Here is a 26,135-nt window from a genome sequence, read left to right on the forward strand (position 1 = left end):
TCTTTTTCAAAAGAAATTCTGATAAAGTTTTTCTTTTCTTTTTTTTTAAGTCTTTTCAATTTTCTTTTTTAAAAAAAAAAAAGCAAAGGGAAGACTCGATAGGAGGAGCCATTGATAGAAGTAGCTCCAATAGGTTCGTCTTTTGGACCCCCCAAAGCCATTCCCATTCCCATTAAAAAGAGAGAGAGAGAGAGAGAGAGAGAGAGAGAGAAAGAGAAGCTAAAGAAAAGTCTATCTTTTCTCTCCACTGAGTGATTTGTTTTTTTGGTTGGGTGTTGTGGCTGTAGCTGTTATAACTTCAAAAGCATAGAATAGGCGGCTAGAGCATATCAGTTCTGGGATTTTGCTTTTTCATCTCTTCATTTAAAGGTATCTGTTCTTTTTTCCTCTTCTTCTTACTGTTTATTGCGACAAATTTTCTTTTTCTATTTGTTGGGCTGTTGTGTAGATGAGTTTTACAAGTGTTTATGTTTTTGTTAGGTTGGTTTTCAAACGTAGGTAAGTAAGGGAATTTGAGTTATTGGCTGGTTAGGTTATTTTAATACTATCAGCTGTGGGAAACTAATTATTAGTTTTGAGTTTTAGTGTTAATTAAAAAACATCAGGAGCCTGTAACAGGGTGTGTTATTTAGACGGTACAGTCAGTTTTGTTTGTTTGGGACTTGAGCTTGTAACCGATTTCTGTTTCTTCCATTTTTTTTTCTTTTTCATTTTCGTTAAAAGAAGGTTTCTTAATTTTAGTTGTATCAAATATGGTTTTCTGGTTGCTTCTTTAAAGGCTTAAAATTCATCTGCAAATTGCGTGCCTTTTGTTTTTTAAAAAAGAACAATTTTTATGCTTGTTTTCCTTACAATTTCCTCAAGTTCAAATATCCTTGCTTTCATTTCTGTTCCATTGTTCCTTTTCATAAGTTTTTGTCTTTCTCCATCTTTGCTTGTATTGAACAAAACCGTGTCTATTTTATGTTGATAGTGTGTTTTTAAGGCTTCTTTTGTTGTTACTTTGTTGAACAGAAGGAGTTCCGCAAGGGTTTTGAGAACAGAGTGCTAATTCGATGTGCAGTGGGTCAAAGAGGAAACCAACTCACCTTGGTTTCATCGATGAGTTGCAAAAAGAAGATTATTTTTGCTATGATCTCTCTATTTTGCTCGAATTGTCTGCTTCCAATGATCTGATTGGGTTTAAGAGAGCAATTGAAGAAGAAGGCCGTGATGTTGATGAACCTGGCTTGTGGTACGGCCGGAGAATTGGCTCAAGAAAGATGGGAATTGAGGAGAGGACACCCCTCATGATTGCGGCCTTGTTTGGAAGCAAAGATGTCTTGAATTATATCCTGGAAACAGGTCGTGCTGATGTTAATAGAGGGTTGGGTTCTGATGGGGCCACAGCACTCCACTGTGCTGCTGCAGGCGGCTCTGCAGCTTCTCTTGAGGTTGTTAAGCGCTTGCTTGATGCCTCTGCTGATCCTAGTGCTGTTGATGCTAACGGAAATCACGCAGGTGATTTGATAGCTCCAGTTGTTAGTTCTGGTCTTACTTCTAGGAGAAAGGCATTAGAGATCATGCTAAAGGGTGGTAGCTCTGGTGATGAATTTTGTGTTTTGGCTGATCAGAACCCTTTTGAAATGTATGGTCAAGAGCTGCAAGAAGTTTCAACACCGAGAGTATCAAAAGATGGGACTGAGAAGAAAGAATATCCTGTTGATCTCACTCTTCCAGATATCAAGAATGGTATATATGGTACTGATGAATTTAGAATGTATACATTCAAGGTCAAGCCTTGCTCAAGGGCCTATTCCCATGACTGGACGGAGTGTCCATTTGTTCACCCTGGTGAGAATGCAAGGCGGAGAGATCCAAGGAAATACCATTATAGCTGTGTCCCATGCCCTGAGTTTCGCAAGGGTTCGTGCAGGCAGGGTGATGCTTGTGAATATGCACATGGTATTTTTGAGTGCTGGCTTCACCCTGCCCAGTATCGAACACGTCTCTGCAAAGATGAAATTAATTGCACAAGGAGGGTTTGTTTCTTTGCTCACAAGCCTGAAGAGCTTCGCCCCTTGTATGCTTCAACGGGGTCGGCTGTACCTTCACCTAGATCCTACTCGGCTAATGGTTCAACCCTGGATATGGGTTCTATTAGCCCGCTTGCGCTTGGTTCTCCATCTGTCTTGATACCACCTACATCAACCCCGCCAATGACTCCCACTGGGTCCTCTTCTCCTATGGGTGGATGGTCAAACCAATCTAATATTGTACCCCCTACCTTGCAGCTTCCTGGTAGCAGGTTGAAATCTGCACTGAGTGTTAGAGATATGGAATTAGAAATGGAGTTGCTTGGGCTTGATAGTCACCGTCGCCGGCAACAACTGATGGATGAGTTATCTGGTCTCTCCTCACCGTCTAGCTGGAATAATGGTTTGTCCACTTCTTCAGCTTTTGCTGCCTCCTCTAGTGATCGAACTGGGGAGTTACACAGGCTTGGAGGAGTGAAGCCCACTAACCTTGAAGACATTTTTGGATCTCTTGATCCTTCAATTTTGCCTCAGTTGCAGGGACTTTCTGTGGATGCTACTTCATCCCAATTGCAGTCTCCAACCGGTATTCAAATTCGCCAGAACATTAATCAGCAGCTCCGCTCGAGCTATCCGACCAACTTCTCATCCTCCCCCGTTAGGCCATCTTCCTTTGGGATTGATCCATCTGGTGCAGCGGCAGCAGCAGTTTTGACTTCGAGGTCAGCCGCCTTTGCAAAAAGAAGTCAAAGCTTTGTTGAACGAAGTGCTGTGAACCGTCATACTGGGTTTTCTTCACCCACTTCTTCAGCAACCATAATGGCTTCTAACTTTTCAGATTGGGGTTCCCCTGATGGCAAATTAGATTGGGGTATCCAAGGAGAAGAGCTTAATAAGCTGCGCAAGTCTGCTTCTTTCGGCATTCGAAACAATGGGGGAGCTGGAGCAGCTGCAACCTCATTGCCAGCGACTCTTAATGCGCCAGATGTGTCGTGGGTGCAGTCCCTGGTGAAGGATGCCCCTTCTACGAGTCCTCGGCAGTTGGGTTTTGAGGAGCAGCAGCAATGCCATCTTAACACCGGAAATTCAGAAATATTTCCAGCCTGGGTGGAGCAATTGTACATTGAGCAGGAGCAGATGGTGGCTTAAACCAACATTAGCCCCCATATGGCTCCTAAATTAACATTTTAACTAGTAATCTTCTTTTAATTTGTTTTTTTATGTTTATTAATTTCAAATTATATCCAGTAGGAAAGAAATTGGAGAAAGGAAAAAGAAAAAAGGAGTTGGGCAGGTGAAGGATTTCTGCTCATAGCATTATTAGGTTATGTTGAATGATGAATTATTTTTTCTAGGTAATTTGGTTTGTGTATTTGCTGATTCCTGGCAAGCAGATAGAAGAAGGCATGGAAGCATATTCTTGTGCTGACAGAGATGAGAATAGAGGGGGGCTGGGTAGTGCAAAGTATACCTGATTTCATTTTTACTAAGTGTTGGATTATTTCTACTTTGTAGGTTTGTATACATTACATGTACCAAAAGCTGTTACATTAATTACTGAATAAAACATATTTTAAAATTTCAGTTGCCCTTCTTTTTGTAGGTACATGTATGTTTTTCTTCAAGTATGGCTTTCACATCCCAACCTTAATTCTGTAATCTGATGGGGGTTCTTAATAGCTGAGAAATAATGCATAGAGACGTTGGCATCCAGCTCTCTGAATGTTAGAAAAGGAAAAGTTTTTCAGTAAAATTTATTGGTCGCGTCCTCTGTAACTTGTATACTTTATTAGATATATCCATAATCTAAAAGTTTCTCATACTATTATGCTGAGTGACCAAACCAGTGATATATTTTATTTTTCTTGCTGAAAGGTGAAAGGCTGATCTGCTCCACGATTCTGAAATGGTGGGGGGGAGAATGTTGAGCACTGAGGAAAAGGGTAGCTCCTAATTGCATCTTTTGATCCAACTTTCATGAGCACAATATTAAAGAAACAAACATCCTGATTCTATTTCTTGCTGACATCTAAAAATTATATTATACCCTTTGAGTCAACATTGCAGCTTCCATCTCAATCTGCCGGCTTTCTTGAACTGAATCACTAAGAATATATATATTATTATCATTTTGGTTGATGATGGTTGCTTTTCTTTTCTTTTATTGGGTTATTTTATTTTTTGACAAATAGAAACATTCTTCCTTGTTTGCCGCCTAGGAATAATTATGCCAAAAATGCTTTCTAAATTAAGCATTGAAAGGGCGTATTCATGTATTAAAGAAAGACAAGTTGCTGCTGATGATTGAGGGTTCTTTAACACATCATTAGTTGGTAATGTAAGCCGTTAATGGAATCTAATTACTATGGCTAAGAGCAAATTTAGGAGCCAAGGCAACGGGCAATTCTGTCGGCTACGATACTAGGATTCACTTTTCAATCATTATACTGTCTCTCTTAAAGTGGGATGCTTAATGAATTCGTGAGTCCCACTCCCTGCTTCTAAATTATCCTATACAAATATTAATAAAATTTATTTATAAATATAAAATTTTATATATTTCAAATAAAATAAAATTAATTTAATGTATTTCATAACACTAAAATATCTTTTTCAATTTAATTTTTTATATTTAATTTTTTCTCTCTTATATTTTTTCAAATTAAAATAAATATTTTAATAAATTTTAAACAAACATAATATTAATAAAAATTTTCTATTTTTTTCTTTATTTATAAATTTATCAGAACTAATTAAAGATTTAGAGATTCTTATGAATGCTATAAAATTTACACAAGTTATCATCTTACAAGTTCAATAATATTTTTTTTTTTTTCTTTTGTTCTTATTCCTCCTGCAGTGAAGCAAGTTGATCTACGAGTTCATCAAACAACTCATTTAAAATTTGTAACCCAAAATCTGCACTAATGTCTTCAAAATCTTGGAATTTCCAAGCCCTTTGCTGCGTCCAAATAGAGTCAATTACTTGAGCTTCAGCAAGCTGGCAAATTTCACCCCACATATTGAAGTCAATTTGAGTATGACAATCTGCGTTACTTAATCCATGACATGTTTCTTCGGTTCTCTTTGAATTCAGATCATCTCCACTGCTGAGATTATTATTCCTAGGCAATAATTGATTGTGATCGTCGAGTCTTGATGACAATTTCCTCCTTGAAGCAGTATGTTCCTCTGTTACATGTAGTACCAATAAGCAACATTTCAAATTAACAAAGCACAGTTATTCTTCATGCCTAACTTGAGAAGTAGTAAAGAAAAGAAAACCTGATGTGGGAGCTTCAGGATCAACGATGAATTGATCAAAATCAAGAACAGAAACAGGACTGGAATCTTCCGAACTGCATTCCTCTTGTTCTTCATTTTTCAATCTGCGCCTATTTCTCATTTTCTTTCTCCTCGTGAATTTTGCTCCATCTGGGAGGTCCTTATCACAGCTTATCCTACCTGTTTTCTTTGATTCATGCAAGGCAGAGGCAGCTTTTCTTGCCCCGCGCAAGTCCTTCAAAGGTGGAGTAGACTTAGCTGAATCTTCAATTTTGCTGAATTTGCCGATTTCTTGATCAGGCAGCACTTCTGGTATCCTCTCAGTCAGCTGTTTCTCATTGAGTACTCTTAAGACCATCTTGTTGATGATCTCTTCGTCTTCGTTCTTGAATAGTACGTTTTCATTTCCGTTTTCCTTGTTTTTACTTTTTTCTCTTCTCCTCTCCCTACATTCTCCAAAGCCCACTTCACTTTTCTTCTCTTTGGATCTAGTTTTTTTATCGTCACCTCTTTTCTCGAAGCTAAGAACAAAGAATTGCTCATTTTCTAGCTCAAGAATAGTTGGCATTTCATGGAATGACAAGCTCTTAACCCGTCTGTGGTGCCCTTTCATTTGATCAATCTCATCTGGAAATTCCGCAGAATTCAAGGATCGGGTTCTTGGTACTGAAGTGGCGTAGTCAGGTAAAGATTGCAAGCCCATGAGCCTAGCCACAATGCCAGGATTAGTAGCAGTAGCCTCAAATGAGGTGGCAAAGCCTTGTTGCTTGATGTCGCATGGCATTGAAGTGGAGTCGTCTGTGATTTGATCAGAAGGGTAGGTAGGGAGGCTGCGAGAGCAGAGAAGTCGACGCAAAATGCCTGAAAGGCAACTAGCGGTAGAAGTTTTTGGAGTGCACATATTTGCATCAAAAGGGATAGTAGTAATAGTAGTGGAGGAGGAAGACGAAACGGAAGGAGATGGCAATAGTTTCATGTTTGAAAAAAGAGAGAGAGAGAAGAAAGAAGTGTGTAACTGTAAAAGATGGAGTTAAAAGGGTAAGAGGAATTTGAAGAATGGAAGAAAAAGAATAAAGAGTTGGCAGGAAAAAAGAAGAAAGAAAAAGAAAGTTGAGAGATTTGAATATAATGTGTGTGCTTTTGGCTGGGAGAAGGAATAAAGGGAAGACAGAGGCGGGCTTTTGCATTTGAAATGGGAGGAGTTTGTATGGTACGTGTTACTAATTGATATGCAATTCCACTCATTCTCAGGAATATGTTTCCGCACGCCTTGACAAGTCAATTTCTGCATTTTCTGTCTGTCTTTTCATATTGAAATGGCAAAAAAGGGAAAAATATTTTAAAAAAGAAATGGTAAAAATTTAAAGTATGAGTTAATATTATGCTAGAAAAGGTAAATTATATGAGATACCAAACAAGACAAGTGTTAAAAATATCATTCCATCTTAATGAGTTAGTTGGCTTTTAGGCATAAAAATATATATGACTTTTCAAAAGAGAGGGACAGAATGTGTAAGAAAGAGAATTTGATTGCAATGGCATGATGAGGGAGACACAATGTCTGGTTAGTGTGTCAGGAAGGAAATTCCTTTTGGTTTTGTAGGCTGAGGCTCCACTGTTCCAGCTATTTCTATTTTCTTCTTCCCTCTGCTTTTTTCTTTTGGTCTAACAAAACAAGAAAAAATAGTAAACTTAAGATGAGGTTTGCAAAATAATTGTTTCCAACATTAAACTCTGAGAGATTCAAAGACCTCTTTATGATGCTGTGTGTGCTCGCACAGTTTTGTGAAAGATCTCTCAAGTAAATTGATGCGAACTTCATTTGTATGTGTATTCCCAACATTTTCATTGAGATGCCATCTCATGGAACAGCACAAGCCTGCCCCAAATGAATAAAAAGAAAAGAAGAAAGTAAATGAACTCTTGAGTAAAAACTCTGTCACCCAGAATTCCATACCCCCATGACATGCTGAGTGCATTTACAGAAGGAGACTGAAAGTTCCAGTTTACAGTGGCAGCCAAGCATCATACCAGAGGGAAGCTAGCTAGGCCCAATAATCGTGGGCTGATTTTGGCAAAGGCCTGCTATCTTCCCATGTATAAGTTGTGCAGCAGCATAATTTATGAATTTACTTCTTCATTGATGGTATCCATTAATATTCTGGTGGGTGGTGAGTCTGAAGGGAAAATAAACAAACTTGGAATATGAAAATAATTTAGTGTGGGAATGAATGGATGATTTAGAGTACGTAGTCAACATAGAGAAGAAGTGGTATGTCAATTGCAACTAGGTCATGCAAGTTTTGTGATAAAGGTAATCAAACAGGGCTTAATACTGTTGTTAGAGTCATGTTAATGGTACTGACACAATCTCTCGGCGTGATTAGCTTAGATTACGCAAATAATCCATCACACAGGTGAACTCAACAACTGCTGCTTTGAGGTGGGAGTCGCTTCCCTTTCTTTTTCTTTCTTTTCAATACGAACAAATTCTTTCATGTATCATTCATATGTATACATGCTAAGAACTTGGAACAGTTTGGCAAGATCCTCTAAACTTTATGCTTTTAACCTGCAGCGAGCCAGCCAGCCCAAGTTGCTCAACTTGATACTTTATACTGTCCCAGAGCCCGACTATATGTCATTTTCAGTGTCCCCCTTCCCCTAAAATAAAGGACTTTATGATAATTACTTGTCATAATTTCCTCTCTTTTTTTCAGGACATTTGTAAGCTGAAGTTAACCCATGAATGACATTTGAGCAATAATCCGGTGATGGAGTGTCAGGATTTCAAATACCAAAATCTTCCATTCCCTCCCTTTCTCTGCTCCTGCAGCTCTTCCCTTTAATTCAAGAAACTTTAAGAAAAAACAAACAAGAAAGAAAAACAAAAACACAAACGCGCAATTGAGGCACATGACATGTAGATGGAGCTGGTTGTGGCATGTGATGATGCAAGTTGATCACATGGTGTACCTGCAAAGCAGAGTAGGAGGAGCCTGATTTTGCACTACAATTCTTACATTTTAGGATTCCCTGATAGCAAAAGATGCATGATGACAGAATTTTTTGCAGGAAAAAATAAATATTACATTTTTCAAAAACTAACAGTACATATTATTACCAAAGCATCACAACTTTCTAAGTCCTCCAGAACATCCCTACAAATTGTCCTACTGAACTGAAGCCATCCTATGACAGCACCACAAGTGTTCAAGGGAGCTGTCCTCGTTAAGGACTTTTCGTAAACTGTAATTCTCTTTGTTCTGGCTGTTTCTCTATAACAAACTATCAAATCAACTTGGTTTTGGCCAATTTCTTGTACAGCTCAGGATCTGTCTGATAATACACCACGTCTCCAATGTCGCTCACGTAGTGATCTTGGCTGATGCTTTTTACTAGATTTTCAAATAGGTGAAGTGGAAATGGCCCAGACTTCCTTGGTTCTCTATAGTACTTTCCCAGCACTGGCTTAGCTGCCTTTGTCTGCAATGCACGCAACTGGTTAATACATGAATATCATTTCATCGTTCACGAAAGTAAACGTAATGTACTCACCGCTTCTACCAAGTGATAATGTGGGATTTGAGGAAACAGATGATGTATAACATGTGTGCCAATGTCATGGTGAATGTTATTTATCCATCCATAATCACGATCAACTGTTGTTAGTCCGCCACGCAGATAACTCCATTCCTGTTAATTAAATTATCAAGGGGATGATGGTGACGATCAATTTCTCCATTACTTGTACTTGCTAAAGTTTTCTCTAAAAAATTTAAGATTCAGCTACTTAAAACAGACTGAAAAAGTTTAGTACCTTGCCGCGGTACCAGGGAAGTTTCTGCTCATGTCCGTGGTGATGCAGGTATGTTACAAAATCAAGCCACATGATGAAAATCTACAAGGATTTATAGCACGCGGGCTAATGTCAGAGGATGAACAATCTAAATAAGGAACAGAAACTAGGGAAAATGTTTTTAGTTACTATATATGGAACACCGTAGAGCTTAAGCACTTGGACAGAACCAAAAACAAAGCATGAGTAGAGGAGCAGAAGAATCATCAAAATCCAACACACGGTTGAAGTTAACACAGCTCTCCTCTCATTTGGGGCAAACAAGTCACTGTAGGGACTGAAGTGTGAACCGTCTTTGCCCGGACCTCTTGTCCACTGCAAAATGGACACCACCGAGAGTAAAGTCAAATTAATTTGAGCTTATTAGAATCTCTGTATCTGTTATAGTTATTTACATTCGGAATCTGTATTAAAGAACTTAGGATGTAATTGAGGTCTTACCAGATATATAGGATATGCAAGCAAAGGGAGAGGGACCGTGAATCTCATTATCCGAGTACTGACATCTAAACTATTATAGATCTTCTCAGGCAACTGAAAGAGACAGATAAAGAATAGTCATTGATAAAGGTAGTTGCTTAAAGCAAGCAGAACTGTGATGAAATATTAATTTAGAGACTTGCCGGAACCCAAGATTCATCCTTGTCCACATTCCCGTGATTCTGGTGGTGAGTCCTATGGCTGATTCTCCTGGAAAAGACGACATGCATCAATAATGGAACAGAACATAAGCAGAATGAAAAGCAGAATGAGCAATGTCTGATAGCAGAAAGGTAGGTAGAAGCTAACCATCCATGATAAGGCACAAGAATCGAAGAATGCAAGAGATGCCCCACCACATTGTTGAGCAGAGTGCTATCGGAAAAGCTGCCATGGCCGCTGCAAATCCAAAACAATGTATGAATAAAAAAGGTGTAGACAGAAAAAAGCAGGAATAGATAACTAATCAAGAAATGGTAATTACCAATCATGGCCGAGAACAAAGATAGCCCAAAACATAGTACCCTGAGCAGCCCAGTAGAGCGGCCAAAAGCACCAAGAATCGAGGAAAAGAGCAGCAGCAGCCAAAGCAAGGACAACGAAAGCATCTCTTAAAACGTAGCTGAGAGACCTCCATGGATTCTTGATCCAGCAGTGCTTAGGAATCGCAGCTCGGATCTCAGCAATCTTGAAAGGAGGGGGATCGCTGGGATCAAAATCTGCATCTCCGTCGAGGGCATCAAAAGCATTGACGGAATCTGCTTTCTTCATTAATAATATACCTTCAAGTTGCAGAGGAGATCCCTTGAATGGAGAGAGCAGACAGAGAGAGAGGTTGAAGTGGGCAGCCGCGGCTGGAGTCTGCAAATGTTACATTTATATGCGAGTGCGTATATATATACACAGAGACACACACATAAGGAAGAGACGTGATATGGAGCACATGGGGCCTTTCATGTGAGCCGGTACGTGACGTAACATTGTTATTAGCAGCCACATTAGTAGCCCTGGCTAACATCACAGCACTCATGGATTGGTGGGGAATGGAGGAAGACAATAATTCCTATTTTTCTTTATTTTCGGATTAAAATTTTTATATTTCAAACTTAAATTATAATATAACGGTTAACTAAATAATTATTTTTCTTAAAGTACGGATGACTTCAGTTATTTGTAATTCTATTGAAATGAGTTTTATTTGTAATTCTACTTTAACCAACATAAAATCATTTACTTGACTATTTCATATGAATCGAATCCCAATCTAAACCATCATTGTTATATATATATTCTTTCTGAACACAAAACAGCAGCAAGTACACATAAATTGTCTTATTGTTTGGTAATAAGAAAAAAGAGAAAGAGAATCCAATATTGTCATCAGACATCTTATATCATTAATTTTATAAGGATTAAGATGTAACTAAGCAAATTTGATATTCTTTGGATTGAAATCTAACAGGCGTAGATATATACCTGATGCATGAAAGGATTTACCATAAGGTAATAATAATAATAATGTGGCAGTGCCATTAAAGAAAAAGTAAAAGAGGACATAGGGGGAGATGCCTAACGCAAAAACCTGCTAAAAGTGGGAGGGACCATCCAACAGAGTTCTCACTCAACTTGACGCTGTTTTTGGAACCAAATTTCAAGGATCCTTGCTTTCCACACCCTTTTCTTAATTAAACAAAAAATATGTCAATAATCAACAACGTTATTATAATTTCCTCAACTACACACATTTGGTTTCCTGTCTAATAATGTCTTATATCTTCACTTCTTCTCCTTTCAGACAACTTTATACTGACTAAACTAGCAACCAATATTAATATTAATATTTAGTGCAGCAAAAATATTCTCTTACGTACTACAACCAAATATTAGCTCCAAAACAAAAACACTGCCCCGAAGCCTTTAACAGTATGTTTGCATAATGCTCGTTTCAGAACCTATTATTTTTGGCATATGACAACAAATATTACCCAACACAAAGAAAATATATATGTGAGATCTAACATCATAAATAAGTACCATTTTAGTGATATGGATTGTGAGATCTAATGTCAAGGTACTCAATTTATAATGTTATCAGTCAGTCACATTTATGGTTAAGAATGATGTTACAAGTACTTTCATTTTCCTTTTTCCTTGCATTTCCCATTTTCCACCTCCCAAATAAAAGGAAAAGAAACAAGCAAGTTTTCTTTTTTATTCTATCAGTGGTGCAGAATGTTCACATAACTATTATCTAGCATGACTATAATCTAAATGCAGCACCCATTTCGGACCAAATAGAAAGACTAGATCAAAGCAAAGATTGAGGAGGGTTCTGAGAAATTATCCTAAAAAGTCGTTGGCTAAAGGGTGAAATTGTAATGAAGCAAAAGTTGATGCGGTCGTATAAACCAAATCAAAATGGTATTTATAGAAGAAATGAGAAAGCAAAGTGATGAGATGTAAAAATTTACTTGAATATTGGAAAAATCGGGATCGGTGCGACTCCCGAGAAGGACAGGGCATTGCCACAAAACAAACAAAAGTGTCAGACATATAAATTACTCCTAATATTAATATGCAATGAGTCTATTAGTCTTAATTTTAATTATTATGATCCACCGCTTACTTTATTATTATTATTATTGGCATCTCTCACTTTGCTCTGTTCTCTTCAATATCAAAATCACAGCTTATTTGTCTTTGTTTACATTTAACATTTCAATGTATTATTGTTTGGCCTAAACCCTAATAGAGGCGAGAGTCTCAGAAAAGGACGAATTAGTGCAGTGGTCTAAACAGATATTTTTAGATCTAAAACCTAAAATATATTTTTGACAGTAATAATAATAAATAAGAGATTTATACTATTTACTACTGCTAATCAACATCCAGATTTCTAATTTTGATTAAGAAAGCTATTATGTAATAATATGAATTAGTGAAAGGAATTTCAATTAGAATTTACGTCCCTGATTAAGACATCTCAGCTGGGAATTCTGGGTATCCTTCGACTCCAACCATGACCCTCACGAAACTATATCCAAGTATATAACGAAATTACTATTATTATATTAATAAACATTAAAAATGTAATAATGTGTATTTTATTGATATTGGGTAACAGTAGTGAGACAGAGAGACGTCTTTCCCATTTTGATATTTGATAGTGTAAAAATAGGACAAGGATGGAAATGACGAGTCCCATCCTTAAAACTGCATTTTATTCCAGTTTTTGTTTTTGGACAATTAATTAGTTCCACAAAATTAGGTAAGTGCTGTACCTCTACAATGTTTCTGATGTTTTAAATAAAAATGTATGAGCAACACTTGTCATTTTCATGGTTCAAATATTAATAAGGGTTTACAGGTTGAACAATACGTCCATCTATCAACCAAATTCATTCACATTCAATACCTTATTTAATACACATTTACTGTTTTTGTTCTTGTTTTTATATTTCCAAACAATTGGGACCGTAGATGCATAACCAATTCAACGCATCTTTGTAGATGCATTTTAATTGATTATTCTAAGAAAGTAATTCAAATTTGACTAACGCATTAAGAATTCTTTCCTTTTTAAGTTATGCCCAACTGCATCAACAAAGTCATTCCAATCCAATCAATTCTATTTTTAAGTTATGACTAAATCAATCCAGTGTGATAAATAAATTTAAATATTTAATATTGATGGTTACGGACAAGCAAGAAGCAGTTAAGGAGCCACTAACAAATATTTAATATAATTTTATTTTATTTTAATAATTATAAGTGGAAAAAAGATATTCAAATGTAATGAAAGCATAAGCTATAGTTCACAAAATGAGCTATCCTATCCGCATTGCCATATTCCATTTGTGCCATTCAGATATTTATGATGTCCCAGAATGTAAGAAACACAGCCAATTTACCAAGTAATTGTAAGGCCAGAAATGAACCTAAAAGAAAGAATGAGGTTTGAGTTGGTTTTTAGAAAAATTATACAGCCGAGGGTCAGTCTGAAAGCAGACAATGTCAGTGATCAACGGCCCAGATTTTCTTAGGGTCTCTTCTCCTGTAGACGTACTACTTTCTCACCACTGCCTTTCTCTGCATTGCCCAGGAATATATACTTTCCAAACCATCAACATGTACTATCGTGATTGAAACTTTTCTTCTTAAATGTTGTATCTTTCACTATAATCAAACTTTTATATGTAATTAATTTTGAAAAATTCAGTTATTTGTAGACGAAACACAAATATTATTAAAATAAAACAACTTTAGCCGAATGAATGATAAACGCATATCTCAATTTTATTTAAATTGCAACACATTGCATTGTTCAAAATCCACTACTTTCTGATTATCGATAAGTTCAAACCTAATTTATATTTTGTTGAAATAATAATTAGTATCAATACGTTTGCAGGTTTTCTCCACGACTGAGGGAGAGAAGATTTCCTTGGAGAGAGATCGGGTTGAAAAAAGACCTTGTTGGCAAAAAGGCTGGCTCATTCCACAATTGCTGATATGCAGATGTAGCCTGGAGGCCTGAAACAGGGGTTGTTTAGGTCGCTTTCAAAACATCAGTTGAATGATCAGAGGCATTGCACTTTTCATGGATGTAAACTGGAATTTGCATATCATCTAAGTTCACGACTTCAACGAGTTTCAGGCATAATGCAGCAGCTAATCCTATTGCTTTCAGATTATATGGCTTTCTAGAACTCTGAATTTCCAACTTTTTATTTCATATAGTGTCTTTCAATGAAGACTAGCAAGAACAAGATTTAAGCAGCAGGGCCTCCCTGGGATGATGATTGCTAGCTGTAGCCTGATCAATTGTAATTCGACAAGAGTGATTAAGAGTCGCGTTCTTGCATGGCTTTAGATTGAGAAGCCACCACTGACCACTGCAACAGCATGACATAGCCGACAGCTCCAATATCTGAATTCTGTTTTATTTTCTATTTTTTAGTCAGAGAGTAAAAACAGCATGCATCCTAGTACCCACTACGGCACCGACAATATAATAAGGGCTTGATTCCTGTATAAAGTTGAAGTTCTAGTGCTAGCTTCTGACGAACTTCTGCCTCATCCTAGAAATCAATATTTAAAAAAAAAAAAAAAACACAGCGATCAACATAGCTTGCAAAGAACTAGACTCCTGATTTGCTTGGCTGTGGTCATAAGTACTAAATTAAAAAACTAAACCAATTATGATCAAGCAAGCAAATAAAACATTAACATTTTTATCACCTTCTATTGATAACTTGATCACATGCTTCAAAGCTCCTGAATAGATGCGTGGCGTAGTAGCTGACAACAGTAAATTTAGTCAATTTTGCGTTGAAGGGGGCAAAACCTATTAATCTGATATAAGATCATAACTAGACAGACTGAAAAGATCTTACAAACAAATGGCTGGCCATTATGTACGGAATTACAAAAGCTATATCAATTTGCACCAAGAAACATCCTTTACTGACTGAGGAAGCCTTTACTTATTCAGTATCTTCACAAACCAATGGCAATCAAATGTTACACGAGCACTGTCACCTGCAAACAAATTACATGCCTGCAGCCTGGTATCCGACCATTAAGAGATGAAAAATAAAGAAAAAATTAGCCCCCAAATATTAAAATGACGTACCTCTATTTAGATCTATATTTTGCTTATATCACGACCAAACACAAGAGTTGTGGCCCAGTTAATAGCAACATAGAATCTGTTCCTCCAGCTTATTACACGAGTTAGATATGCAGAGCGCCAGACAAACCAACTGACAAATCCTGCCAAAGAAATCCCTTTGGCCTCCTGTAGAAAATGCTCCTTAAGTGAGTTGCCTAATTTTATCTTTATAGCTCAAGCCAAAAGGCCAGGAAGTGAATGGGTACTCAGTACTCACTTTACTCTGCCTAAGATCAACAAGGGCTTTGTATCTGCCGATAGTTGCCATGCTTCCCAGATGTCTGTAAACAAATGGATCTCCCAATTCTATGTCTACACAACTGTTTGCCTGCCCTCCACCAGCTCTAGCAATTTTGTTCAAGAGACCAGCAAGATATTTTCCTTGCCGCTCTGCAACCTGTTCCAGAGAATTTCAAAGGAGACATGCCAAAAAACCAGCACAAAGATTTCAGAAATGAAAGGAAATTGGCATGACATAAGTCGGGCAAGAGACAAGTGTATTAGAAACAAAAGAAGATATATGACATTTGTATTCTATGAAAAGGCAAATAAAACGAGACAACAATATTACCCAATTTAGAGATTTTCAAATTTTAACAGAAATTTTTTAATCAAACGGGATCTGAAAAGCTTATATCGATCATAGCTCACCTGAGCTAAAGCTGGAAGAACTGATTTACCAGTACTTTCAAGAAATCCACTGCAGTCACCAATAGCAAACACATCTGGCACAGAAGGGACTCTAAGCCACTCATCAATACCAATCCTGTATCATGGTAATATTAGATAATTAAATGCTGGCCAAACTTATGTGAAGTTTAGACACTGGCTATGTAAACAGAAAGAGAAACAAGATTGTGAACTGACCAAGAAGAACATCAATTGTTTGATGCAGGACAGAAGTACATTTGAAAGGAAGACAAAATCAGAGAGGATAATTGCATACCAGGCAAGGAATGAGCCATAGGATAAACCTTGAATGAAAAGTCTACCTAACTAGAGTGTAAATTCTGGAAACCCTACGATTTAAAAATATTAATTCTTAAGAAAACTTTCAATTAGACGGACAGTATTACCTCATTTTTTTCATTTTGTGAAAACCACATAACAAGAAATTAGAAATTACAGCACTTTCTAAGACTTTCAATGCAAGTATTCAAGAAAGTATTTTCAATTATTAGGAGATTTTACCATCATGCATAAAGTTCACAATAGATAGAAACTTTAGATAGTAGGGATGAAATAAAACTTTTAAAAGAATGGTATTTAACATGACACTAGGAATATACAACTTACCTTCCACCTGGAGATTTTGGGAGGTCCAGTGATTTTACAAGATGTGAGGGGCCAACGCCTGTTGACCAGACCAAGAGACCATATGGAACCTCTGAGCCATCACTAAGAACTAGCTTCTGAGGTTTAACATCTTTGACAATCCCACGGACAAGTTGAACTCCTGACTGAAGGAACAAGGGAACAAGAAAATTCCTTAACAATGAGAAATGCCAAGTAACTTCCAACAATCAAATTATTGAGATGTATGTCGATCTGTCTACCCAATATAGCATTAATAGAGGAGAAAGTGTATAATCCAGGTTTGCAAAGGATGGTTCTTATATTATTGCAGATTTACTTGTTACTTAATCAAAAAGGAAAAATCCAAAGGTACCTTATATATTTCAGCAGAAGCTTCCGAATCCTTTCACATAACTAGAATTATGATCTTCTTACTTAAAGATATTACTTAAAGTAAACATTGAATTTGTGAATAGTCTGTCTTACGCAACTAAACAAGCTATATTACTCATAAAGGAATAGGCAAACTTTGTGTCAATTAAGCATTTCTAACCTTTGTCAACTGTTTAGTAGCATAGTGACGAAGGCGATCATCAAAGGAAGATAATATCTCATTTGCCTGTGAATAAGATAACAATATAGCTGATTCAGTGATACAGCATTGAAAACTCTGAAAGAGGAACTTAGGAAAAGTAAAATCCTAATCATATCTTGGAAGCTATCACAAAATATTTTCTACTAGCAAAGATAGCGCATCAATGCATAATATATCATAAAGAAAAATATTAATGAGCAAACCTCGATCAATGTAACATGAATATAATCCTTAACATGGGCATATCTTTGACGAACATCTCTCGTGATAAAATCACTAAGTTCACCACTGAATTCAACTCCAGTGGGACCACCTCCTACAACAACACAGTGTAACAATCTGCTCTTCTCTTCTTCTGAAATACCTGCGTTCGAGAGTAAAGTATTAGGGAAAGCACATATAGCATAAATGTGTTAAAGAAAGAATAGAAAAGAAAGAGGCAGGAAGTTGCATACCAGGGACATCAGAAAGCATCAAGTTTAGAAGCAGCTTTCGCCGAATTTCTTGAGCATGGTGAACTTCCCGAAGAAAGATGGCATGCTCTTTGACACCATGTATTCCAAATGTGGAAGCTTCTGCTCCCAATGCTATTACCAACTTATCATAGGAGATATCAAATTTCCATGGATCCATGGTACTTGATCCATCAGTAGCAGTCTCGCAATGCACCTTCAAACAAGTACAAATTTCTTATGAGAATCCATTGAGGTACTTAAGGTATCATATAGTTTCGGAAAACAAGTGATGCATATTGCATTTTGGCATTTTGCTGATTGAAAAGAAGAGAATTCTGTTGCAGAAAGAAAAAAGGAAAGATACAGATGAAGCTTTCGGAAGCCTAACAAATCCAAATCCAAATTGAGAAAGAAAGTTAACTAAAAAAAATCCCAATTGAAATAATGTTTCTTTAAAGAAAAAAGAAGAATAGAATACCAAATGGCTATGAGTATCAATAGCAGTGGAATTGGCGAGAAAGAAATAGGAACCGGGCTCCTTGGAGATGGCAGGCTGGATGCGGGCGATGGGCTCGGCTACAGACCTGAACTCAAGGGTTCCGACGCAAGTAGAAGCCAGTAAAGGAGTGAATACCATGTGATTCCTGGGCGAAACGCAAACCACATCGTACAACTTGGTGTCTATGCCCTTCATCAGACGGCAGCCAGCCCATCCAGACCCCAAAACGACGAGCCTAGGCTTCTCGCCGGGCTTGGTGGGCGGAAGCCCTGCATACTGCGGCGGAGGGTGGGCGTGGGTGGAGAAATGGAAGAGGGAGGAGATGAGAAAATTGGGATTTGTAATTAGAGGTGGCAGTGATTTGGTGGAAGAAGACGCTGATTTGACAGTGGAGATTCGGATTAGGTTAGTAAACCAAGACATGATTGATTGTAATGGAAGAATCCAAATTGTGCTATCTAAACTACTCAAGGAGGAGGAGGAGGAGACTAGTGCAGCATCATAGCCATAGCCATAGATAGACAGTCGTAGCAGCAGTCAGTGAGTGAATGTGATTTATGAGTCAGCGTTTAATTCAACGTGGCACTCGGTGGACACTGATACTTTTATCCTTTCTGGCTTCTCATCTCCAGCACGTAAAAGTACATATAATTCACCATTCTGATTCATACTTTTCCGAGATTTTTTCTTTTATCTATTAACCAACACTTCTTCTTCTTTTTTATTTATATCTAAACTTAGTTTGAGCAGTATCATCTCAATTCTCAATTCTAATCCAATACATTTAATTGTCATAGGTAGCAGCCATGTTGCAAGAATTTATTATTATTATTATTATTATTATTATTATAACTTTACTACATCATGCACGCATAATGTAAGTTTTCTGAATTTTTGGTATGGATTGATCTCCAAATGACTTTTGATAGTGCCACACTTAAAAAGGTTCTTGCTGAATTTATTATGAGATTCACAGGGATTTTAAGAGATTGGTTCCAGTCACAGCCTGAGTATACCAGGCTCCAATTTATGACTCTACCAACCCCATCAGCTGCGGTCACAGTTCTCCATAATCAGTTCCTTGGAAGTTATGATCTCATTATACGACAACAAAAACAGAAATACTTTGATCGAAAATGTTGTTCGTTGAAGATCAAGGATCTGGAAAAGACACTATTCTGTCATGTCCAAGTTATATTACGTCGTTGGAGGGCACGACGGTGATGATATATTGAAATATACTTTCATTACCTCATTACCATATGAGATACAACCAGAAGTCAACAACATGATCGCCGCAACAAAGAAACCAGTCACCTCCATTACTCTTGGAGAAATCTGGCAGTTCACTCTCTCCTCTATCAAGAGATTATGTGACTAGCAAGAATTGTTCAGAAGATTGTCTCAGCGAGATTTGATTGTTCAAAAGGCCTGTAACAAAAGTCACCTCAAGATTAAATGCAAGGCTTCTAATTGCGTTTGCTCCAGTCACAAGAAGAAAATCGGACATCAAAGATACCCACGCAGCAGAAGCAAAGAATTCAGAGGAAAAAGGCCACATTCAAAAGGATTCAGATGCTTCCGGAAAAAGAGGAATCAAGGCCACAAATCAGACAGATGCTACATCTACCGAAAGAAAGGGCATTATGCTAAGAATTGCCCTCAAAATTTGGAAAAATCAGCAAGGATGATACAGCAAGTCAGCAAGGATGATACAGCAAGTCAGCATGTCTATATCGCTACCAGTTTCATTCGAAGAAGATATAGAGTCTCTCTTATCAGAATAAGACGATCTTACTCCAGAAAGTCTCTTTGGATTAGAAGCAGAATATTCCGACTCTACTAAATCTTCAGAAGAGTCCTCTTCAGATTCTGATGATAGTGAGATTCCAATTCTAATGATTAGTCTTCCCTCAACAAAAGAGAAAGACATTCTGACAAATGTGATGCAGTACCCTTTCTCTCCATATCCAGTTCCTGAGTTATCTCAGCTTGCTACTAAAATTCCTCCAGTTTCTTATGTTCCTATACAAGTCTTGCCTTCAAAGTATGCAAAACATGTTCCAGTTATAGCTTTCTTTGACATTGGAGCTCAAAGAAGCATGATGAATTCCGAAGTCCTCCCATCTGAATACTGGAAATCCCATATTCAGTTTTTCAGAGCAGCAAATGGTCAAACTTTCAAGACTACTCTAATCACAAGGCAAAAAATCAAGATACAGTTTTTTCCTGATTGCGTGGTATGGACGCACATCATTGGCTCATATCTCCCAAACAAAGACCTCTTAATAGGGTTTGATGTTTATCAAAAAGCTCAAAGGCTTCAAATTCTTCCCAATGGAATAAAGTTAAAGAGGCAATTTCGCCCATACATAGATACCTCTAATCTGTTCACTATAGCAGATACAGAACCACCATTCCTACAATACAAAGAAAAATTCCTTCCTTTTTGTCCAGAATCTCATTCACATTTCCAACACCCTCTTCCCTTGTGGAAAAATCCCCAGTTCTATATCAGCCTCCCTTTCAAGCTCAATGAAGATATTAACCCAACAAATGCCACCCATCTAGGAATGTCTCATACAGATCTAGCCCTTGCCAGATCGGAATGCTTGACTCTGCTACAAAGGGAGTAAGGATCAGATGTCACGTCAAAAGTTTTAGATAGTATAATTTTTTTAGGAGTTGCCTTGGCTTCTTGCTCATCAAAGGCTCAGGCCCTTATTTTTATAAAAATCGATCAAGTACCAGTTGTTTCGCTGGTAGGCCTACTTAGGTTAGGGGGCATTGTCCCTCAGTTCTTACCAACCTCCAGTGCGTAATCGATATGTTGCTAGCACAAGGCCTCATTGAGCCCACAACCTCACAATGGGCCTGTCAAGCCTTTTATGTGGAAAATAGATCTAAAAAGTTAAGGGGAAAAAAGAGACTTGTTATTGATTACAAGCCTCTGAATCATTTTTTACAAGACAACAAATTTCCTCGCCCTCGAATTTCGAACCTAAAAGTCCACATTCAAAATGCCCAGTTCTATTCAAAATTTGACCTCAAGGCTGGATTTTGGTAATTGGGTATCTATCCCTCAAAAAGATACAAAACAACCTTTTGTATCCCAAACGCCCAATATCAATGGACAGTCATGCCTTTTGGGCTCAAAACAGCTCCTTCTCAGTTTCAAAAAATAATGATAGAAATCTTTGGGCCTATCATTTACTCCTCCCTTATCTACATTGATGACATTCTCCTATTCTCGGAGACAGCTGAGGAACATCATCAGCTCCTGAAATAATTCCTTGCTATCATGCAAAAGTATGGAATCATGTTGTCGGAGAAAAAGAGTATTATTGGCCAACAAGAGATAGAGTTTCTTGGCATGCATTTCAAAGATGGCCAATACACGTATGGTCCACACTTGATAAAAGAGCTTGATTACTTTCCAGATAAGAATCTCTCTGTAAAATAAATACAACAATTCCTTGGGATACTCAACTATGTCAGGGAAGTCATACCACACCTATCCAGTTACACATGTCATCTTTCCAAAATGCTCAAAAAGGACCCTCCCCTTTAGGGAACAGAATAGACTACAGCTGTCTAGAGACTAAAAGAATTGGCTCACAATCCTCCACCCTCACCATTCCATCTACAGGAAATCTTATCCGACAGACTTACGTGTAACACCTGGAATTTTTATATATTTAATAATGAGTTTTTATTTAAGTTAATTTTAGCTTCATTATTATTGGGTTTAATTTGAAATGATTATATTTTGGCTATTCAAAATTTTCCCAAATGCATATTTATATAAGTAAAATTATATATTGAAAAATTTTGGAAGAAATTATAAAGGATGTTTTTATAAAAGAATTTTGGGAAAATTGGTATTATAATTGATTAGTAGTATTAAATTTTGAGATGGAAATTGATTATTTAATTTAATTGTGTGTTAGGACTAAATTGGAAATTTATTTTGGAATAAGGATTGAAAGTATAATGTTATTTTTATGGGGTTTTAATGAAAATTTGTGAGCTTGGTATTTTTGTAAATAAATATGTCGGTCAGGGGTATTTTTGTAATTGTGTATTTTCAATAATTCGGATTTGGTCCAAATTAAATAGTTAAGGGCTTAATTGAAAGGCTAAAAAGAAGTTTGGGGGTGAAATTAGAATTATGCAGAATGAAATTGTAAGTAATTAAGAAAGTTGAGGGACCAAATTGTAGTAAGAAAAAGTTTGGGGGCCTAATGTCGATATTGAAAGGAATGGAAGTCGGGGAAGGAAGAGAGAGAAGTAGAAGAAGAAGGAGAGCTGCGGTGGCGTGCGTCGTCGGGCCGGCCGGAGTATCTTGGTGCGAGGCGTCGGCCAGCGTGGCAATGTGAGGAGGAAGATGGCGAAGCTTCTTTCTTGGCCGTCTGGCGTTTCGGCGTCGGTGGTCGGCCGATCTTAGTGCCGATCGACTCCTCTCGGCCCTCGGCTTTGTTTTGGCGGCCGGTGTCGGCAGTGGTGGCCGGAATCGGAGATTCACGGTGGAGAGAGAAAATGGTGGCGGTGGCGTTTTGGGCTTTTCCGGCGAGATCCGTGGGAGGAGGGATGATCGGAGGACATATCCCGACTCTCCTCCTCAAGCTTCGCGATGGCCTTTGGTTTCGTGGCGATCGGGCTTCGTTTACAAATCGGCGGTCGAGATCGTCCGCAAATCTCTCCGGATGATCGGGTGTCAGATCGGAAGATCGGAAGCGAGGATCATCATCAGCGCGTCGTTGTGAGTCCGATGGTGTGTTCGGATCGTCGATCGGACTCCGGCGGCTGGAGGCGAGTCGACCGAGCGTCTCGGTAATTTTTCTTTAGCCGTTATTTTTAGAAATTCTTGGTTTAATTGTGTCTATTGGATTATATTGTGTATTTGATGATATTGTGAGTCAAAAATAATTGTCTGTCAGTTGCCTGCCTTGTGTTTTGTGCTGTGTGGCGGAGTCGGGAAATAGTGAAGTTTGGGGACCCGACTCCCGTTGTTTTAATTGTTGGATATTTGGAGTGTTTTTCTGGCAGGTCCTGGACCCGTCTTTACGGGGGGTAATGTTCGTGTTGTAGGGGAGGTTCTGCCGGATTTTCGGTAGAATTCTCCCGAGTCGAGATTCTTAGACAGTCAGTCCTAGGAGTCTAGACCTAGGATTAATGATCGATTGTTTCAGCATTTTGATAAATTATTTTCCGTGACTAGATTGTCGGTTCGTTCGGCTCGCTCCTCTTGAGGCCGGGCGAGCTAGGAGGTCGCCAAACTACGTGAGTTAAAGTCATATATCGTTTACGCACGTGTCATGCATAAAATTTGATTTGCTCTGTGAATATTTATTTGCAATTTCAATTTTCATTCAATTATTATTATTATCATTTGCATGATGCTTTTAATTACTATTTAAATATGTTTTTCCTTTATTATCAATTTTAATATTGCATGATGACTTTCGGGATGGGACGGTAGAACATAGGAGTTGGATGAGTGTCCCAGTATAATCCGAGAGAGATAGGAAAAGGGTAAAGAGGTAAAAAAATTTAAGAAAGAAAGATTAGGACTGCCTGGTCGAGCACTCTCTCTGGGCTTAGTAGAGTGTAGTTCTTGGGAGTAAAGGTCCACGGTGAGCATTGCTCTCGGGGCAAGCTTATTTGGATATTTAAGTGACGGTGGGTAAGGTCCACGGTCGAGCATTGCTCTCGGGGGCGCCGATCTTATTGGATTAAGAGAGCCGAATGGCTACTAGATTTCTTATTTGGATACTTAAGTGACCGGTGGGTAAGGCCCACGGTGAGCATTGCTCTCGGGGCGCCAGTCTTATTGGATAAGAGAGCCAAAAGGCTAAGGCTGAGAGTTAAGTGATCGGACTGGATGTAAGGTCCCTGGTCGAGCTTTGCTCTCTGGGCGCCAGTCCTGTTGGAATGAGAGGTTTGAGATGTTAGAGTTGAGGTTAGTTGAGACATAAGTGTTGAAATAATCGAGATTTTAGAGTTGGGATTAGAGTTCTACTGAAGTACTCCGTCCCGTTGCATGTGGAATAAATTTTGTTTAAGCATGGCATGACACATATGTTTTAACATGACACGTATGGTTCGCGTGATTTATTAATTATTTTAAAATTAATTAAGGTGACATTGAGATATTTGAAACTGTTTTAGATATATGATTTTAACTCACTCTAAAGGTAGTCTCCATTTTTTTGGTTGTATTAGTTCTCCATGACTCTTATTGATGCTTAGACTCCTTCATCATCGGGTGATGTATTTGATTTGGTATGTAAATTGGTAAATCTTAGATTCTCCGCAGTAGTAATAGTAAATGTATCAGTTGTAAATTTTCTGAGTTTCAGGTCTCGCCTAGTTTTCCTGGCAGACCGAAGTAATTATGTAAAATGTAGCATTTAAGATAATTTGTGGCTTTAATAATATTAATTTGAGATGAGGTTTGTTTAAATCAGTGAGTGTTAGGCTTACTACGGGTTTCGGTGGCCTTAAGCCTACCCATTCCCTAGTGCCGGTCACGGGCCCACGGGTGGGGTCGTGACATTACGCATCCGATCATGCCTGGGGGGCCATTCTTCTTGAAAACCTTAATAACAAGGAACATTTGTGTGGTTATGCATCAGGACAATTTTCTCCATCAGAAAAGCATTACCATTCAACATACAAAGAGATCTTGGCAGTCAAATACAGGATAAACAAGTTTGAATTTTTCCTGATTGGTCAACACTTCTTGGTTCGGATGGATAATTCTTCATTTTCAAAAATCTTTGAGTCCAACCAAAAGACCTTACCAGAACCTCAATTATTGAGGTTAAAATCATGATTCAGCAGATATGATTTTGAAGTTCAGCATATAAAAGGAACGAGAAATCTCATCCCGGATTTCTTATCCAGACTGTCAAAACCACAACCAAAACACCAATCTATTTTCCTCTTCACCTCAACAGTTAATCTTCCCATAATCTTCATGGCCTCTTCGTCCTCAAAAAACCCTCTGCAACCTCCCTCACCACCAGACCTTCCCACAAATCTCACAACAAAACAGGTCAACGATTTTGCCAAAAATATGATGTTTCATTATTTGGCAACTATCCAACAAACCTTCTCGCTACCCATCCAACCCAATTTTTTTTATCCAGATTACTCTTGGTGTTTAATTTATCACCTTTCTCCTACCTATCCACAAATTGAAAGTGAATTATGGTTTCTATGGTGCCTTTCCACAGTTTGTTATCATGCTATAGAAATACCAGTCATGGACCTCCTATACTTCTTCAATATTGAAACAAATGCAGGGACATATCCATGGAAATACCTCACTTGGTTCAAAACCCCATACCAATGGAAAAAGGATCTCCTCAAAATTATTCATGAAAATAAATTGTTCACAGACAATGACTTCAAGGCTTCAGGATATCATGCCATCTATATTCTTCACAGGCCTTACCTTCAGCTCTCAGAAGACACTTATGCCACCCAAAATATCTGTCATTATTGGAGAACAATTGAAATGCCCTTACATCTTGCCCCTCCAACAATAACAAGAGATTTAAAGCACACTCTACAACTAAGAAATGATTTAGGAAGGACTAGATGTTTCTGTATGCACTTACTGATGGACATCTATGGACTGAACACTCCATTATTAAATATTCCACTTTTCCTATACTACCAACCCCACTAGATGATCCGAGTCTGACCACTGAACAGAAGGATGCCATTATGCAAGATTCTCAACCTATGGATGATGATGGCGATGATAGTGGTTCGTGAGCTGGCCATAATAAGTGGTTCGTGAGCTGGCCATAAAGACTATCTTTCCCCTCAATAATTCAAGATGTAAGAAAAAGATGAGATCTCAATTTCATCTTTTTCGTCTTATTAGGTGTTTCTTTTTTGTTTTTCTGCATGTGATATGTAAGTGTATTATTAAGATTTATCGTCTTAATATGCACGTGAGAT

General features: G+C 37.9%; 4 protein-coding genes across 11 annotated transcripts; 1 reads left to right on the plus strand and 3 right to left on the minus strand.

Annotated features, from left to right (window-relative positions):
- On the plus strand, positions 1 to 4,154 carry LOC8286464 (zinc finger CCCH domain-containing protein 66). 3 transcript variants are annotated; one of them, XR_003079873.2, is made up of 3 exons: positions 1 to 369; positions 1,015 to 3,530; positions 3,619 to 4,154. XR_003079873.2 is itself a non-coding variant. In XM_002525609.4 (2 exons), the coding sequence occupies exon 2, from the start codon at positions 1,056 to 1,058 to the stop codon at positions 3,162 to 3,164; it is 2,109 nt and encodes a 702-aa protein (XP_002525655.1). In that variant the 5' UTR covers positions 1 to 369; positions 1,015 to 1,055; the 3' UTR covers positions 3,165 to 3,599. The 3 variants fall into 3 exon arrangements, 2 of the variants coding, with proteins under 2 accessions (XP_002525655.1, XP_048228385.1); XM_002525609.4 differs by lacking the exon at positions 3,619 to 4,154 and having other exon boundaries at positions 1,015 to 3,599; XM_048372428.1 differs by lacking the exon at positions 3,619 to 4,154 and having other exon boundaries at positions 1,018 to 3,599.
- A 577-nt stretch (positions 4,155 to 4,731) lies between these two features.
- LOC8286465 lies at positions 4,732 to 6,571 on the minus strand. Its single transcript, XM_002525610.3, has 2 exons — positions 5,301 to 6,571; positions 4,732 to 5,207 (listed from the first exon to the last, which is right to left on the minus strand). Exons 1-2 carry the CDS (start codon positions 6,274 to 6,276, stop codon positions 4,861 to 4,863), a joined length of 1,323 nt encoding a protein of 440 aa, XP_002525656.1. The 5' UTR covers positions 6,277 to 6,571; the 3' UTR covers positions 4,732 to 4,860.
- A 1,732-nt stretch (positions 6,572 to 8,303) lies between these two features.
- LOC8286466 (omega-3 fatty acid desaturase, endoplasmic reticulum) lies at positions 8,304 to 10,518 on the minus strand. The gene is made up of 8 exons (XM_015723308.3): positions 10,124 to 10,518; positions 9,949 to 10,038; positions 9,783 to 9,849; positions 9,601 to 9,693; positions 9,289 to 9,474; positions 9,121 to 9,201; positions 8,859 to 8,996; positions 8,304 to 8,786 (listed from the first exon to the last, which is right to left on the minus strand). The coding sequence occupies exons 1-8, from the start codon at positions 10,408 to 10,410 to the stop codon at positions 8,592 to 8,594; spliced, it is 1,137 nt and encodes a 378-aa protein (XP_015578794.1). The 5' UTR covers positions 10,411 to 10,518; the 3' UTR covers positions 8,304 to 8,591.
- Positions 10,519 to 14,335: 3,817 nt separating this feature from the next.
- On the minus strand, positions 14,336 to 18,772 carry LOC8286467 (internal alternative NAD(P)H-ubiquinone oxidoreductase A1, mitochondrial). 6 transcript variants are annotated; one of them, XR_003079879.2, is made up of 11 exons: positions 18,138 to 18,769; positions 17,660 to 17,873; positions 17,408 to 17,568; positions 17,163 to 17,228; positions 16,610 to 16,773; positions 15,965 to 16,079; positions 15,531 to 15,710; positions 15,275 to 15,439; positions 15,036 to 15,180; positions 14,881 to 14,940; positions 14,336 to 14,576 (listed from the first exon to the last, which is right to left on the minus strand). XR_003079879.2 is itself a non-coding variant. In XM_002525612.4 (9 exons), the coding sequence occupies exons 1-8, from the start codon at positions 18,579 to 18,581 to the stop codon at positions 15,287 to 15,289; spliced, it is 1,497 nt and encodes a 498-aa protein (XP_002525658.2). In that variant the 5' UTR covers positions 18,582 to 18,769; the 3' UTR covers positions 14,858 to 15,180; positions 15,275 to 15,286. The 6 variants fall into 6 exon arrangements, 3 of the variants coding, with proteins under 3 accessions (XP_002525658.2, XP_048233736.1, XP_048233730.1); XR_001535681.3 differs by having other exon boundaries at positions 14,336 to 14,720; XR_007216946.1 differs by having other exon boundaries at positions 14,336 to 14,801.
- Between the last annotated feature and the right edge of the window lie 7,363 nt (positions 18,773 to 26,135).

Source organism: Ricinus communis, chromosome 1 (genome assembly GCF_019578655.1).
Source record: "Ricinus communis isolate WT05 ecotype wild-type chromosome 1, ASM1957865v1, whole genome shotgun sequence".
NCBI lineage: Eukaryota > Viridiplantae > Streptophyta > Magnoliopsida > Malpighiales > Euphorbiaceae > Ricinus > Ricinus communis.

What these genes read in the sequence shown, in the direction of transcription:
- LOC8286464 (XM_002525609.4), top strand. Translation starts at nt 1,056, where the DNA reads ATGTGCAGTGGGTCAAAGAGGAAACCAACTCACCTTGGTTTCATCGAT.
- LOC8286465 (XM_002525610.3), bottom strand. Translation starts at nt 6,276, where the DNA reads ATGAAACTATTGCCATCTCCTTCCGTTTCGTCTTCCTCCTCCACTACT. An exon ending in TCCTGAAGCTCCCACATCAG is followed by an intron (nt 5,208 to 5,300) that starts GTTTTCTTTTCT and finishes TACATGTAACAG; the next exon opens with AGGAACATACTGCTTCAAGG.
- LOC8286466 (XM_015723308.3), bottom strand. Translation starts at nt 10,410, where the DNA reads ATGAAGAAAGCAGATTCCGTCAATGCTTTTGATGCCCTCGACGGAGAT. An exon ending in TTTGTTCTCGGCCATGATTG is followed by an intron (nt 10,039 to 10,123) that starts GTAATTACCATT and finishes TTGGATTTGCAG; the next exon opens with CGGCCATGGCAGCTTTTCCG. An exon ending in TTGCATATCCTATATATCTG is followed by an intron (nt 9,475 to 9,600) that starts GTAAGACCTCAA and finishes TCCATTTTGCAG; the next exon opens with TGGACAAGAGGTCCGGGCAA.
- LOC8286467 (XM_002525612.4), bottom strand. Translation starts at nt 18,581, where the DNA reads ATGTCTTGGTTTACTAACCTAATCCGAATCTCCACTGTCAAATCAGCG. An exon ending in TTCATGTTACATTGATCGAG is followed by an intron (nt 17,229 to 17,407) that starts GTTTGCTCATTA and finishes TCTTATTCACAG; the next exon opens with GCAAATGAGATATTATCTTC. An exon ending in TTGATCTTAGGCAGAGTAAA is followed by an intron (nt 15,440 to 15,530) that starts GTGAGTACTGAG and finishes CATTTTCTACAG; the next exon opens with GAGGCCAAAGGGATTTCTTT.